The 17375-nt window shown below is 43.9% G+C and overlaps 1 protein-coding gene and 1 pseudogene across 4 annotated transcripts in view; one reads left to right on the forward strand and one right to left on the reverse strand.

Moving 5' to 3' along the window:
* Positions 1–6510, forward strand: part of Pdgfc (platelet derived growth factor C) — a 178177-nt gene extending 171667 nt beyond the window's left edge. For all 4 annotated transcript variants that reach the window (XM_004868546.4, XM_087200289.1, XM_087200287.1 and 1 more), the window contains one exon: positions 5083–6510. In XM_004868546.4, the coding sequence (XP_004868603.1) occupies positions 5083–5199 (117 nt within the window). In that variant the 3' untranslated portion in view covers positions 5200–6510. The remainder of the gene's footprint in view (positions 1–5082) is intronic.
* Positions 491–1165, reverse strand: LOC110346437 (acidic leucine-rich nuclear phosphoprotein 32 family member B pseudogene; annotated as a pseudogene).
* Positions 6511–17375: the final 10865 nt, after the last annotated feature.

Below are 17375 nucleotides of genomic sequence, written 5' to 3' on the forward strand. Positions count from 1 at the left end.
CAGAACTGCTGTTCCCTCCCTCTCGGGGTTTCGGGGCCACAGGGCTGAGTCGCCCCCCGAAGCTCTCTGCACACAGGCTCGCTGGGCGGTGCTTGCCTTCGGCTGGGGTGGAGCCCCCATGCCTGGTGGCAGATTGCCCAGAGGGACTATGTGGAGGAAGGCGAAGTGTGGGTGGGTGTCCTGGGGTTTCTCTCCCAGCTAACTTTAACAAAACAAAACATGCGCCTGCTGCACAAGTGCAAGGACCCGAGTTCGATACCCGGTACAAAAAAAAAAACCCATGAAAAACAGCTACCAAATCCATGAGCACTCCAGCCAGGACTGCTGCGGAGGTGTGTTTTACAATGATGGGGTCGGTCGACACCTGTTTCTCCTTCCTTTTTGCGCCTTTTCTGCTTTCTTCCTCCTCTCCATCCTCATCTTCCTCATCTTTATCAGTTTCTCCGTCAAGTCCAAATTCTTCTCACTGACCTCATCTTTGTCCTCTTGTTCAGCTAACTCTTCCTCTCTCCTTCCCCTCCTCCTCCTCCTCATCTGCACCGTCCACCTCGGGCCGTGAGTCCGGGGCTCCCGGTTCCCCTGTCGGGAAGCCCCAGCTGGCTTAGTTGGGGCAGGAGCCTGAGGACCCTCTCTCGGGAGTCTTTCAAGTGGGTCACCTCAGTTACACGGAGCCGCTTTTCAGGCAATCCAACTTTTGTAAAGGCTCCAAGGTGCTAATGTCTTTCAGTTTATTTCCACTCATGTTTGGATGTGTGAGATGTGGAAGTTTTTCGACTAACATGTCCAGGCCCTGAAGATTTGATTGTCACTGAGCTCAGTTGTTTTTACCTGAGGTAACGTGGGGAGAACTGAAATGGAAATCAAGCCTGCATTTCTTCAGCTGGAGAATTAAGTTCACAGATTCAGCTGTTGCACCCTCAGTTGAGCCACCACTTCATTGGCAGTTGTCCAGGACAAGTTCTGGAACAGCTGCAGGGCCAGTTCCCCAGCTTCTGGTGGATCCTCTTCTTCATCTCTGAGTCTCTGACCCCTGAGCTTTTATCAGCACCTCAACCAGCAACTCTCATATTTGGAGTCACTATTCCAAGAGCTGTAAAATCCGGAGCCGGCTTCCTGGTTGCAGAGACTGTATCTCCTACTAAACCAGTCCACAGGCCAAATGTCCCTCTCCATCTTACACCCATCGGCTACTTTTTAAATTCTCGTTAGATTTAGGGTCATCCAGAAGTGCCACTGAACTCGTAGTATCTGTTTCCAAGCCTTGGATAATGCAAACACTCTTGTTTGGGCCAAGGGTGCAGGCAGCCCCGGTAGACTCTGTGTGCTTCTTCCGGGATGCCATTAACTCATCACACACCGCAGATCTGTTTGCAGACACAGCATGGACCTGTGCACACCTATGTACTAGACAACTATGGGTATTTTTTCTAATTATATATTAATAACTATATGTCCATTCATTAGTGGCTCACAAATATCTCTAATAGAATTGTAAAGAAATATAATTATAAAATCATCTGGACTATGTGTAATACAGTTATTTTCACTAACAATAATGCCCTAATTTTTAAATATTTTGGAAATCATCAGTTGTTCTGTGATAGTATTTTAGTATATTTATCTTATGGAGAAAGGGCTATTTGTTGACACAATTCAGAATTTCTGAGGCCTAAATTTATTTTCATTCCTGTATTTTGCAGCTTAAGTCTAGTACCACCAATACATAAATGAAGTTCTTTTAAAGCATAACTTAAAGTTGTTCAAAGTTATTAAATAATTGGGCACTGTTAATCTAGACCTACAGACTTAGTTCATTTAAAGACATGCCCATATCTTGGACCTTAATTCTTTTTATTGGTTGTCCCAGTTTTCAACTGAAAGATTTCTCCACTTCACAGAAATAGGAGAAGCAAAACTAGAATGTAGAAGCTCTCATATATCTGCCTCATCCCTCTATCAGCTTTCATAGGTATTAGGGTTGAATAATTGTGAAAATTAAAAGGCTCATAAAATATGTCATCACGTTACAGCATGATAATATTATTGCATAATGTTATTTGTGAGATTCAGTTTGCTTTTGCATCAAAGACTCAGTCTCTTTGTTAGAGATATTTTAGTCATAGAAATACATTTCCTTAATAATTTCTCTATCTCCTAAATAGGAGTTGTCACAAAAGTAATTCAGGTACTTTACATGTGTGTAAACTTGTATGTCCTTCACCCTTGAAGCGATTTTTAGGGTCCTGCCCATCCTCACCTAATGACTGGCTCATTCTCAGTGATACCAGTGCTGTAAAGATAGCCCATGGTGGAGAACTTGTATGATTTCAAAATCATTGTCTGTTTTTCATTGTTTCTACCAAATTGAGAGCTAAAGAAAACAAAGATCACTTTACAGTGTAGTTCTTGAAAACACACGCTCCAGGAGGAGTCATCCCAGTTTGAATCTAGCATTTGTTAGCTATGTAATTTTTCAGCAAATCACTTGATCCCCGTGCCTCAGTTTTCTGATCTGTAACAGTGAGGGTCCAGTGAGTTGATGTGTACAGAACACTTAGAACAGGAGCTGACACATGCTAAGCCCTGAATGTACCAGCTGTTCTCTCACTCATCTTTGCTTTTCCCTCTTTCTGCAGTTAGATGAATGATCACTAAAGATTTAATGCATTTTTCCCAGGGGAAGAAGTATTCTTTTGGGCAAAAGATCTCTGACAATAATAATACACTTAAACTTTTTTCTCTGTTTTTAATAAGCCTGCTGCTTTTCATCTTAGTTAATCTTTGTATGTCTAATTCCCTGTTTCATAACCCTGAAGCGGTCTTTCTTAGCTGAACTTAGACCTGTGTGCATGTAAGAAATCACGCACCGTTCAGCTCAGTGGCCTTGCTCAGGCTGTGGGTCCTGGGAGCGTCCAGGCCGCCTCGTGCTGGGCTGAGCACGTGCTTCTTGGTGATTGTCTCTGTCTCCTCTGTTCTCGTCACAGTCTGGGGCTTGGAATTTCCTGGATGTTTTTTCAGGGACTTGTAGTTTTAGTTTGAACTTCTCACTCAACTTCTTGTTTTTATTTGTGCCACACCCGCAGCCCTTCCTCAAAGTTTGTCTGCCTGTTCCTTTTCTAGGCCACACCCTGACAACAACGTTTTCCTCTTTACTCTTACTCAGACCCCACTGGTCCTTTTCACCTTTCCAAACTCTGACCTTTCCAAAGCTACAAGGGAAGGCACTCATAACATTCTGCCCCATGGACTGGGCTTTCTTATCCAAGACTTTTACAATTGCTGGAGCGTTATGAGATTTGTCTGGGATTTGTAAGTCTCCACAAAGACCAGCGGACAGAGGGGCACATGTGTGGAGCGTCACGACCGTCCACGGGTGGCCTCTCTACCTTTCCTACTCGTTTTGTTCCTTGCTGAATGGAAAAACACGTGCAGGTGCTGATAGCAGTGGAAGAAGTTGGCTGTGTCAGTACTGCAGTTTATCTCACACGCCCACCTGCATCCCAGGGACAGTTCGAAGCAAGAGCGTGGACAGGTTAGCACCAGGGCCGGAGGGGGACTTGGTTTTCATGGCCCCTAATTGTCCGAGACACAGTCCATGCTGGGGTCACACAGCACTCAGCAGTCACCATGTTCGGTCTCACATTACAGCACGATGGTCTTCCTAGTTTTGTTCTCAAATCATGACAGCTTATATCTGGACAACCTACTCTGCAAGTTTCCTAGTTTTAAGAGTTATAACTTTGAAGTTTATCTGTCTAGGAGAAAATTACTTAAAAAAATAAGAGTGGGTAGTAACATTCTGAGTCTTTATGAAAACATTCTCTCTCACCCCTACCTTAATAATTTCTATTTGGCCTGGGTACAAATAACTGTGTCACTGTAAGTCTCGGTTCATTTGTGTGTAAAATCGGGATAATAATTGTAAATTACTTCATAGAATTCTTGTGAGTTAAAGTATGTAAAAAACATTATTATTGTGCCTGGCACTCGGTAAGTATTCAAAAAATGTTAGCTAATTAACTACTGATAGATCCACACACTGCCAATCCAGTATGCATTCACTGGTTTTCTTTTTGTAAGTCTTCAGACAGGACGGTCACAAGACTTGACTTGTGCTTTGGTGGATTAATGGAAATGTACAGAAATGGTAGGTAACTTGTCAGAGGCAGTTCACGAAACCTTCTGTTCCATGCCTGGAAAGCAGAGAAACTAGACAATTTCATATAACACGCCCTGAGTTTTGTTCCCAAGCCTAACAAGACAGTTCTGGAAGTATTATCAGCTCTATTCTAAGAAAGGCAATTTACTGCACTGGACAGGGAGTGGCTATCAAATACTTCAGATAATCTTTAATAGAATACACAGATAGATCTTCTGTCCCAGAATTAAAAGGAAATAAGTTTAGTTTGAGTGTCTGTTTTTCTGTTTTTATTAAAAAGCTCAAGCACCCACACTGTAGATACCTCCATTGGCCAGAGGCATGGTTTCTGCTGCCAAGCTCCTCAGCTCTGCACAATGGGTCCAGGGACATCTAGTCCAGCTTACTGGGCTTGTAGGAGACCTGACCGGTAGCCAGGAAAATTAGTGCGTGGCATAAATGAGCAGACAGCTGTGGAGGGTCGTGTTTCCGCCCACGGTATTTGTGGACCCGAGTGCACTGCCCCGAGGATACATATTTGGTAAATGTGTGAGTAAATGAAGGAGAGGGAGAAACAAACAGGAAAAGAAACTGCATGAGCGACCCCAAAATGCACGCGGTGCGTTCGTTCTCTGTAGCACATTGGGGCAGTAGCGTCCTGCGCACACGGCGAAGCCTCAGTGTAAGGCCTGTGTTACTCAGACAGAGGCTGTGTGCTTCCGGTTGTTAGCATTAAAGTGCCGTTTCTTTCATGAAATGGTGATGATAGTTTGTGGCCGCTGTCCGGCAGAAGGATGTCCGCGTGATGTCCCCCCCCCCCCCCCCGGGGAAGCACTAACGTTTGTTGGTGTTGCGCTCCGGATTCTTTTGTGGAAATGTTATTTGCACGTGAGATCAAGGGTGTCGGACGCTGACCTTTGGGGTGCTCTACTTCATCCCCTCAGGTCCTTCAGTTGAGACCGAAGAGCGGCGTCAGGGGGTTGCACAAATCGCTCACCGACGTGGCCTTGGAGCACCACGAGGAGTGTGGCTGCGTGTGCCGAGGCAGCGCCGGGGGATAACCGTGTCGGGCTGGCAGCTCCCGAGCGGCTCGGCGAGGCCCCAGCTCACGCCTGTCTGCATCCCCAGTCTCAGTTTGCTTCCGGGACCTCCCATCTGCAGGACGCACGGTGCCTTGGTGCCTTCCCCCCGGGAGGCCCCATGAGTGGGAAGCACAGCAGAGCCTGGAGCAAAAGGGACAGGGGAGGCCAGCGCCAATCGGATAGCCTGGGCTCGGCTCCTCCCGCCAGCACAGGCTGACTGCCGCTGCTAGGAAGGAGGAGCTGCAGGTCATCACCTCGCTCTGCTTAACCTGAAGCGCCATGTTCTGGGCCTGCAATCATGGGAGATCTGGAAAAGTTTTTTGCCTTATAGTCACATGTATAAATCAGAATGTTCTATGAACTTGGGTTTGCAAGAGGAGCTCTGTTAAACTGGTGTCATGCTGATAGGAAAGCCTGGATTGTCCATGTTTCTTATTAAAATGTCTGCCTTTTAGAAGAAGAGAACTACATTCACGGTTTGGAAGAGACAAACCTGAAGAGAAGAGTGGCCTTATCTTCATTTTATCTCTAAGTTGGTTATTTGTTTCATTGTGTACATTTTCATATTCTCCTTTTGACATTATAACTGTTGGCTTTTCTAATCTTGTTAAATATATCTATTTTTACCAAAGGTATTTAATATTCTTTTTTATGACAACCTAGATCGACTATTTTTAGCTTGGTAAATTTTTTTCTAAGCAGAATTGTTACAGCCAGAGAACAAAGATGATATAAAATATTGTTGCTCTGACAAAAATACGTGTATTTCCTTCTCATACGGTGCTAGAGCTTAGATGAATCTGCATTTTAAAATATGGAAGTGGGAAGTCCATAGAACTGGTTAGTCACAGATACTTTTTGGAAAATAGTTATCATAAGCCAGATGCAGCCTCTGACTCTATTCCACTCATTAACACCCAAACCCTCTTTGGGGGAAGCTGAACCAACTCAGAAGAACATATTACACCTTGATAAAACAGGACCACCTTCCAGACAAGTGTGCTGTGCTGAGCAGTAGAATCACATCCTCTTTATTTTGACGCTCTGGTTTTATTACCCATGTAAACTCTGTTCCATACACTTGTATAAATACATGGATTTTTTAATGTACAGAAGTATATCCTTTAACCAGTTCACTTATTATACTCTTTGGCTATTGGAAAGAAAATCAGTAAAATACCTTGCTTGTAAAACGCTTAATATTGTGCCTAGGTTATATGGTGACTATTTGAATTAAAAATGTACTGAATCATCAAATAAAAAATATGGCTATTTTGGGGAGACAACTAAGCATGGATGTGTGTGTGTGAGATTTGTCTTTTGGACTCCAGGAAAATGAACTCGTGGGTTCAGGGTCTCCTCAGATTTGGTCCTGGACATTTTTGGCACATAAATTTTGCCCTGGTACTCATTGGATTGGTCTTCCACTGAAAAGCTGGAACCTGTGGGTGTCACCTGCCTTGTGACTAGCTTCCCTTTCCAGCCAAAACAGTTTGTACTCATTGCTTTAGATACCCAGCCCCATACTGCCCCAGTCCAGTGAATGACAAGCACCCAGGGAGGGGCCACTCTGTGTGAATTCAAAAGAAAAGGAGCCACTTCTCTGAGGGGCCTTTGCCTGAGCCCAGCCATGCTGCCCGACACCCTGCCACTCCTCTTAGTGATGATTTCTGATGAACTGCGCTTCACTTTGAAGTTGTGACTTAGCAATGTGTGGTGCTGGGCTGTGTGACAGGCTAGACCCTGGCATCGGGGACCCCGCCCCTCTGCTCACATCTTCATTTCCAGTGGCATCTATGGGGCCCGGTGAGTGGAAGTGGATGGGCTGCAGGGATTATTTTACGTAGCACTTCAGGGTGTGGCTCATGCTCAGGGCACCACACACAGAAGGCTGGAGTCTTCAACTCGGTCCTCAGCCCTCAGCAGCCCAAGACCTCTGATGACAAAGCCACACCCTTCTCAGACTTCTCCTCAGGTCTGGCCCTTTTCTCTACTTTGATATCTGGCGGTCTGACCTGCCTGCCAAACAAGTAAACTAAATATATGTGTTCTGTCTTACTTCCTTCAACTTGTCATACTTCTGTCTCAGGCTTATAAAGTCCCAGATGGGGGTTAAGGATGCTTCACAGAAAATGCAAAGCAGTCAGCAATTTAAGACTCTTATTAGCATGGAAAAGACTATGGAGTCCTTAGAGTTAAGAGCTGCTTAACTGGGTGTGATACAGCACATCTGTCGTTCAATGACACACACTTCCCCTTTTATTATTTTAATATTTAGTTTTTGTTTCCTTATAAAATGTTGTCATTCAAAAGAAATGCTTCCATAGAGGTAGCAATTCCCTTCGTATTGCCAGTCAGTGGGACAAGTGTGAGCATTGTTTTATGATCAGTTACCCAGAGACCTCATTGTGTATTTTACTGAAAAAGAAAGAGTTATGCATTAATAACATGCATGACCCCGATTTCTCAAAGTCCGAGAGGTATTGACTACTGACCACACATTATTTTTTAAATTACGGTATCCATGAATCACGTGGAGGGCCTGTATCACATATTTATTAAAAGAAAAGAGCAGCACTTAATTTTCCCGAGGCAGGTGTTCGTGTCTACATTTTTCATTTCTACGTCTCACTTCTGTGGGCCCTCTCTCATCTAATACTCCTTATCTGCACTTTGCAAACATGCAGAGAACAAAGTGATGGAAACCTGCTCTGAGGACTCGCCATCCGGTCCGGGGTGCCTGCCTGGCCACATCCTCGGTGCCTCACTCCGAGGCAGCCACTCTGGCTGGGAGTTGGCTTAGGGAAAGGCAGAAAACGCAAGCTTTGCATCTCGTGTGATAACCTTATCTCCAAAAGGATAATGTACCATCCTTGTCTTTCCATGATTTAGTCTTTTCTGTGCAGTTAAAGTTACAAATAAGTCACCCTTCACATTCAGAAGGGGTAGGAAAATTAAAAATACAGTAGATTTCTGAGTTCCAGCTACTGTAACGAGGTACCGCAGACCCTACGGCTTCTAAGCACACATATTTGTCACTGTTCTGTGCAGAGGTCCGAGCCGGGTGAGGGCGTCCTTCCTGCCGGCAGGCTGACCTTTCACTGGGGGCTCACTGAGCAGGCTGCCCGGGGGCGCCTTAGAGTGGGGAGGTGCGGGACCTGACTGTCACTCCAAGCTCCCTCCTCTGAGGTGCATGAAGCCATCACGGTGGTGGCTGGAATCCCAACATGCGGCGGTTGGAGAGTCACGTTTATTCCCCTGCAGTAGGTGAACGGCTTTGCGTCCAGTGCCGCTTCATGGACCCTGCTGCGTGATGCTGCCTTTTGGTCCTCCCGTTCGTGCTCACTTCCCAGGCCCTGGCCAGGCTCCCTTCCTCCGCTGCCTGCAACACCCTCCACCTGACCCGCCCTGCTCACCATAAACCGAAGGGTTTTTCAAGCAAATCTCGCGGCGTAACATGCAGGGACATTCTCACCGGTGCGCCCTGAGATGCGGTTCTAACCTTTGCCTGGGCACAGGGTCCCTCCTAACCCCACTGTTTACCACTCTGCTCATTTTGCACCGTGGAGCCTCAGCCCCGGCGAGTTCCTGGGGTTTCCTGGAGATGCCGCCAGCTGCTCGCGTTTCCGGGCGGCGGTCGGTGTGGGAGCGCTGGCCTGTGCTGAACCCCCCCAGCCACTTCCAGTCGGTCAGATCGAAGAGAAGCTTCTGCTTACCCCGTGCCTCTACAAATTCCTCATTGTAAATATTTTCTTATTGTAGTAGGCCTGTTTAGGCACTGAATCGGGTTTTAATAACAATTTGCATCAATGAATAAAGTGACTGTACAGTGAACAAATGATTTTTAATGCAGCACTGATTACGGACTCAAAAACCCGAAAGAGCTAGACGTCAGAGTGGACACCTGTAATCCCAGCCCGTTGGGAGGCCAAGGCAGGAGGACTACAAGTTCAAGTCCAGCCTGGTGGCAACGGAAGAGACAGTGAGTCCCCACCCCCTGCTGCCATCACCATGAGAAAAACAGGCTTCGAGAGGTTTGCTGGTCCCGGAAAATACTGGGTACAGACTTGAACCCACCTCGCCCCACTGTGGAGATAGGAGAGGCAGCGGAACGCGGGGAACCCATGGATGCACGGACGAGAAGACACCGCGGTGAAATCAGGGAGGCGCTTGCTATGTAGCATTGCGTGGCGATGGTTGAGCAGTGCACAGATACCGCGCTGAGAATAAGGCCGAACCATACCTGCCATTTGTTAGCGAAGCTATTATTCGCATAGTTTCACTGGAAAAACTGAAATAAAATAGAGAAAAACACATACCTTGGCAAATGTTTCGTCAACATAACACATAACTTTAGAAACGATCTCAATAAAGTTGGGAAGGGAGGCTGTTACTGAAAACGTCAAACCATGAAATCACTTGCGGAGCATTTGCTTTTATGTCAGGCGTGATCTGTTCATTCTCTGTGAAAGAAGAGAGAAATCCTTTGACTAATTAACCCACTGCTTTACCAAACATCCTCATTTCTATTAATTATGGTGTTTATTTTATAATTTAATCAATATTTAATGGACATAACACTTTAAAACATTTGGTAAGGATCTCATTCAAATGTTTCATCTTTGTGATTTAATAAACGCTTTTATGATGTGAAATTCTTCTGGAAATTTTCCTCTGTTCTTTTCTTTTTTCTTCCCACGTTTGTTTATCACCACTCCATGTATGTGGGTCACTTAGGCTCTGTCTCTATCTCTTCCTCCTCCTTCCCTTTTTCTCTCTCCTTTCTTCTCTTTTATCATAAAATTTCCCTAATTTCCACCCCGTTAGCCTTTGTTCTGTTCATTTACATACCGCACAGTTTGGGTCCTGAGTATTATTTGCGCTAATGTAGCAAGAGTGAATTCTTGATTCCATTTTTATTTTCCAAAACATGTTTGCCAAGCTGAGCTGGAGTTTAAGGATTAGATATACTCTGTTTAATTTTTATTTCTGTTGGAAGAAGGAAGTAGAGAGCAATTTGAGGAATGTACACCCTTTGATGAAGGGATTCTGCTCAGCTCTCTCTGAAAATATCTTCTGCTGGGATTAACCCTGACAGGGGCCTGCATCCACTCCTCCTGAAGAGCGAGGGACAGATAACATAGCTTCAGACCTTGCTCGAGCCTCAGCGAAGGCCTGGAGGCGGTGCTCTCATCTCAGCCTCAGTCCCCACTCTGCAGTTCCCACATTTGAGCCGAATCTCTCCGGAAACATTTCCCACCCCTCTGTTCGGGTTGGAGAACAGACCGTCCCTCCAGAGACCGCTTCCCTGCAGAGCAGGACGCTCAGGGTCTCCTAGCAGTGCTGCTTGGGGGTCAGGATGCGGGTCGCCCTGAGGCCTCACTGCAGATCCTCTGTCCTCAGCCCTCATCCCTGATGCTCACAGTGTGAGCTGTGTCCTCTGCAGATGCTGTTAGCAAATCCACAGTGGCTGGAATTGTTTCTGACGTCCAGCTCCCCGTACCATTATTTTCCTGATGTTAGAACATTGTTGCATGTCATAATTTCTATAATTTAATAATTATTTTATTAAAATGTTTTTGCTACTTAAGTGAGCTATTTCCATGTTATATGTATAAAGTGAAGAGTACATTAATCGGTGAAAGTAAATGCATTCTGTAGTTCCGCCTTGTTGCAGAGTTAATTTAAAATGCCACCCATGCTACTCGGTACAGGGGGAATTCTGGTATTCTGCCCATTCCTGGAGAACACTGTGATCGCCCCCTCTTCTCAGGGATGAGAAGAGATTTAACACAGAACCTGAGTAGAATGTACAATAATGTGTAAAATGAAATTTTTTAAAGTCCTGTAAAAGTATTTTTCATCCATTTAGGAAAAAAATCAAATCAATATAAATCTATAAATTTATCAATCTATAGATTTATATTATAGGTTTATATTAGATCTTAAATCTAATTTATAAGTAAATATTTCAATAGGAAGCAAAAACTTTAACTCCGTTTAAAGAATTAATATAAATCTCTTATTTAAAAACACCTCTAGGTCATATTCATGACAGCTAATCAAGACATCCTTTATAAAAAATCAACTTTTTTTCCCAAGTCTCTTAACTCAAAGGTATTGTGTTCTTTTGTACTATACTACAATAATTTTATGAGAAAACAGTCAATTCTTAACTGAAATATTTAAGTGTTTTTAAAATGATTTTTGCATTTCACAGTAATTTGTTTTAGCAACACATTTTCCTAAGTAGTAACTTTTCTGATAAAAAACGTTTTTGCTGGGTATGGCGGCACACATCTGTAATTCCTGCACTTGCACTTGAGAAAGTGAGGACATAGGATCGCTGTGAATTCAAGGCCAGCTTGAACTACACAGCATGACTCTGTCTCAAAAAGACCAAAATCAAGCTCCCCTCCAAATTAGCCACCTTCCTAAATGCACAGAAGTAAAGGGTTGCATTATGGTCTTGGTGAGTTTTGTTTTAGTTTCTTTTTTCTTTTTTGCTAAGCTTAAATTATAGAACTTGTATCTCTGAGGAGGAAAGGTCACGTAGAAAAATGAACATGATGCTAAAACTGAGTTTAGATGGAACATCCGGGGGAACACCTCCAGGGCCAAGAGGCTGATAGGGAAGGCAAAGTAAAAGCAAGTTAAGGACACATATCACATGTATTATTCAAACCAGAAGAGAAACTTTGATCTGTGCCATTAATTACTTTCAAGTTCACTTCCAAGGATCAGTCTGCCCATTTTCAGTCAGCTCATTTTCAGGTATGGAAACACCTCTACCATGGCATTGCTTCTCACCATTAGCATGAAATCATAGTTCTCCTCTTCCCTAGAAGATTCACAATTACTCACTTTTTGAGAATTTCTTAGGAAAACAGAAACAAAGACCATCTTTTAAAAATTATTTTTCTTAGCTCCCTAGGTCCGACCTAAAAATTCTTTCATACCCAAAGCCTGAACACTCCTACTGGTGTGAATTCAGAGAATTTGGTAAATTCTTAAACTGCTACCCTATATTCCAAGCTTTTCTTACAGCTTTTCTATCTGTCCTCTATTTCTACTTTAGTTGATAACTTTAGTTCTCTAGTTGCATCAGAGGATTTCAGTGAGAATCCAAGAGTTCAAAAGACTTGTACTAGTTATCACAGGCTTCTAAAAAGCCAAGTGTAAATTTATTATAAAGCATGCATACATAAAGAAATTATTGTGTCACTAATTTTAAAATATAAAAATAAAGATATGCCACATCACCCTGATTTTTTGCTGGATAAGGTAATTAAATGCCTCTTTTTCTAATAAAAATATACCACCTTTTCGGATGGTAGAAACTCATGTTCTCAATTTAGATTGATGGACATTATATTTAATCCAAAGAATAAAAGTCAGAAAAAGTTATAAAGATAAATCAGATCATGGGTATTAAAAAAAAACTAGATTTGTAAAGAGAATAGGAATAGTATTCTGTCATTGAATTACTGTCTTGTACATATTAGGTAACTATGGATTCCTACTTGTAATTGTCACATAAAACCAACGTTAAAGACTTTCACAAAACTGTAGAAACAACGCAGGGAGACAGCACTAGATAGCACTAAGATCTTTCTGTACTCTGTTCATTTAATGTTGGTTCTTAAGTTTATCACTCTACTAAAAAAAAAGGTTCTAAGTCTACTAAATGAAAAAGTGGAATGGTATTGATATTTCAGATTTAACTCAATTTTGAATACTGGGCAACCCAGTATAATTTCCTAGCTTTAGCTTAAGATATCTATAGAATGAATAATGTTTCTAAAAGATGATGAGTTTATGGGCTTTGGTCAGTAAGAAAAAGAAGAAAAGATGTCATATTATTTGGAACTCTTAGTTGGTCACTAAGCATTGATTTAAAAACATACAACTTCATGTTTCATAGAGGCCAGAAACGTAATTTAAAATTTCACAAACATATATTAGATTAAAACCATTAAAAAAATCAACTTTTATACAGTTACTGAAAGAAGTATCCTGCTGGCCTTATGAATAGATAGCCAGATCCAGTGACATCCTAGAAAGATGCCTAAAAATATATCATGATATAGCCTAGCTTCTGACATAACTCACATATTTACATATTTACTGATTAATTAATTATCATAGTAGACAAATTTAGAGAAATAACCTGCTTCAAAACTCCGTAAATGAGCTGTGTCCCTATGGCCTTACGTTTACCTTGAACAATGCATGAAATAACATTCTCTAACCCAGATTCCTCACCCAGAACCTGACTGTTTTCTCTCCCTTCTTGCTGTACTGGCGAGTGAACCTGGGGCAGTTCTGCCCCAGATCTGAGCTGCACCCTAACCCTTTTAGTTTGGAGACAGTGTCTCCCTAAGCACCCCAGGCTGCCCTCGAACTCTCAGTCCTCCTGCCTCAGCCTCCCCAGGAACTGGGATTACAGGTGTGCACCACCATGCCTGGCCAGATGCCTTTGCTTTTTCCTCCCCCTCCCCTTCTCTCCCTCCTCCTCCTCCTCCTCATTCCTCTCCTCTTCCTTCTCCTCTCCCTCCTCCCTCTCCTTCTTTTTGTACCACTGAAGAGTGAACTCGGGACCTTCATGCTGAGTCATATCCCCAGCCCTTTTATTTTTCAATTTGAGATGGAGTTTCAGTAAATTGCCCAGGCTAGGTTTGAACTTTTGATCTTACTGCCTCATCCTCCCAGAGTGCTAGGATTAAAGACATGAGATACCTCACCTAGCTCCAAATGCTATCTTTTTAATGATAGTACCTACAGCCTATCTACTTTCCAGTTTTCTCAACTGGCAATCTTAATTTCTAATGTTCTGACGGATCAGCAGCTATAGTACATGTATACATTGAGGGAATCTTCTATGCAGAATATAGAAATTACATGAATAGCTCATTGGCTCAAGTTGGATTTGCTTTGTTTTCAGTCAACGCTGTGATCTTTTTTTTGTGGGCACTGAGCAGAAGCATGCACAAGGGAGGAGCTGCGTGGGTTTCTTCCAGCTCCTCCTCACCTTGGGGTCTCTGGACGCCTGCCCTTTGCCACAGTAAGAAGAAGCTAACCATAAGTGGAACATTTAACACGGAAAGGCTTGAGTTGGCCAACTTTATGTTGACTATCTCTGGAGATGTTCTGCAAGGCAAAAGAAATCAACCAGTGATTTCTGATCCTCGCCATCTACTTTGGTTAAGGTGAATGATTTCCTAAAGTGCAGTCTGACTCTGTTACATACAGGCTGTCTGCCCTGACATCTTGTGCCACCATCGTGGAATAGATGCATGCAAGTTGCTCAAACAAGACATAACTCTTGTTGCACTCTTGACTGGCATGGTAATAAATCATTGTGATTTGTTTTGAAAAAACTGCCCTTTAGCCAAAGGTACTTAAATACTTTGTAATGATTGCTTTTGTTGAAAGGTTTTCATTTTATTTTTGGGAATAGGTGGCAATGTGACCTGACTGCTTGTGATTGCTCAACATCACACAGAGACATGTAAAAAATTTGAAGACAATTCTGAAGTTCAAATTTGGTTTCCACTCATGGGAGAAGGCCAGCTCTTTTGCATACATATGCATTTGTTTTTCAGTATGGCTACCTGATTTCCTGAGAAAACCAAGCCCCTGGCCTCCTTTCTATAAAGCAAGCTTTGGTATATCAGAGGTGTCTCCTAATATCCATTTGGGAAAACCTCTAAGTGCCCCGCCAAATTCCAGGACCTAACCAGTCTTCAAACGCTCTGCCCTCTCTCTGCCCACTATTGCTATTTCTATCACATGAGGCATAAAGTCGCTAATGTGCCACTTGCAGGCCAGCACATCCACTCTTGACTCAGAGACCCTTAAACACTGCCAAGGCATGACTTGACTGGAACCTTCCAGCCCGGTCGGTTCCCCTCCTCCTTGCATTTCACTGGCAGCTTTCCTTCAGACTACCTCCCACACAGTCCTTCACACAGTTTCAAAAGCAAGCCTAGGACTTCACGGCTAGTAACTTTAATTAACTGGGAATAAATAAATGTATTAGTCAATATCCACATTGCTTTTTCAGACCTCTCACGGTTTCTATTTGGTGGTGAGATGGTTTATAGCTAGTTAACTGTGCATAATTCATGGCTAAATATCTATGACTGGATACTCCTATAGATACAACCTCCTGAGAGTTCTCAGAAGCCCACCTTCCCAAGGTCCCATGAAATTTCCTCTTTGTTTGCTTAACAAGTTGACCATCAGCTGGATGGTATTAAGAAATGGACGTAATTGCTCTGGATTATGAAGGTAAGAGATAGAGTTAAAAACGGCCCCTGGGGTCAAGTCTTCAATGCAATCTCTCGTTTTACAACATAACCTGAGTGCTACATGAGCTCTGCATCTCCCTATTTCCCTTGTCTGTAGGACTAATGAGTAGTTTGAACTAAATAGCCTCAGAGATTTCTCCCAGCCCTTGCATTTAAAGGGTTATTTGAGAACCATCACAGAGAGGGAGGCTAGAGTATGCTTTAGATCAGGATTCTGTCGCACAATTCAAGTAAGTCTTTCTCTTTAGAACTTCCACTCATCTGCTCGCCTTCTAATCTCTGTGATGTTAAGACTGATCTAACACTGGCCAGCCATGTGTCTTCAACTGTAGTCCAGAACTCCCCCTAGTATTACCGCTCAGAACCCTTAAAGCCTGAGCTCATGTTACTGGCCAACCAAAGAAACAGAAGGCTTTGTACCGGGAGGGTGTTGGTACACCAAGTGCTGCCACTCACTGCTCTGTTTCTTGAAACTTTGTGTTTCCAGCACAGCCATGTGCTTTGTTCTCTGTCATATTAGCAGTGCAATTCAGTTGCCCATGCTGATTCCTGGCTGTGTGCTCTTTTTTCTCCTCTGTCTTAAAACACCATCTATGTGCTGATCGTTTCATACTCTCTACCTCCCGCCCTGCTCACAGTTATGGTCCCAGCCCACTTCGACCACACCACCTCCCTGAATGCTGCCCAGGACCACTTAAATGCAACTCACTCATGCTCATTCACTCTCCTCCTGCCTGCGCTCCTCTGCTTTCTCTCTCAGCGGCACCCCCTGGCATCCCGGGTGTCCAGGCGTGAAGTGTCCTGCACATCTCCCTGGCCCTCGTGCGCACGGCTGTCCTGCCGACCACCTCCACTGTCGACTCCTCCCCAACGGCCCTTTCCCTTCCCACTGCCTCTCAGAGGCTGAAGCCACCGTCGTCATCCTCCTTCAATCTGCTTTTATCCTGTGGTACTGGGCTTTGAACCTAGAACCTCATACTGAGCCCTTCCCCAGATCTCCTTATTTTGAGACAGTCTTGCTGAGTGAGTTAGCTGCCCAGGCTGGATTTGACCTTGTGGCCTTTCTGCCTCTGCTTTGGCAGAGCGCTGGGATCACAAGAGTGCACCATTGTGCTCCGCTCTTTCACCTCGGCTGTCTGGATGGGTTCTGAGCTGCGTGCCACGGCTCACACCACTGCATGCTGGCCCTTTCTTGGCCCCAGTCTTCCCGTCATTTCTGCCACCATGAGTTATCTCAGCAGCTCCAGAGGTGCTGCTCATTCTGTCTTAAATGCCTTTCTTCCTGTATCGTAAAGGTCTATCAATTCTTCTACAGCGCCACACTTCTACTAAGCATATGCCTCCTCGATCACCACCTACAACAGCCAAGTTGTGTCCTTTTGCAGGTGCTTTAGAGCCCGTTCTGCCCTGGCACTAGCCACATGCCCTTTAGCCATTTATTAGTCTCTTTGGACTTCGCTTATTGCTAATATCTAAGCAGTGACAGGGGCTTGTGCTGAGAATTAGGTTAAGTGAAGTGTTAAACAGAATGGCTGCTACACAGCAAATGTGAGAAGTCATCTGCCCTCCAGGCACTTGTGACCAATCTGTCTGACATCTTCACGCACACATTGTGAGTGATGAGTCAGGGACACACAGGTCCTATTTAGCTTAGAACATCTGCAGCTGCTCATGGGATCAGCGCACAGGAAATGTGTGTCACCTCAGCATCCTCCTCACACGTGATGCTTTCTCTCTCAGTGCCTAATCTGAGTAAGAACAGCACCCAAGTGCTTTAGATGGTACAGGTACCTTCAGCCTAGTTCCACACTACACTGCCTTTGACTGCATTTATCCAAATAC

The sequence above is a fragment of the Heterocephalus glaber genome, unplaced genomic scaffold, assembly GCF_053883595.1.
Source record: "Heterocephalus glaber isolate CG9 unplaced genomic scaffold, H.glaber_assembly_v1.0 deba00001737, whole genome shotgun sequence".
Lineage (NCBI taxonomy): Eukaryota > Metazoa > Chordata > Mammalia > Rodentia > Bathyergidae > Heterocephalus > Heterocephalus glaber.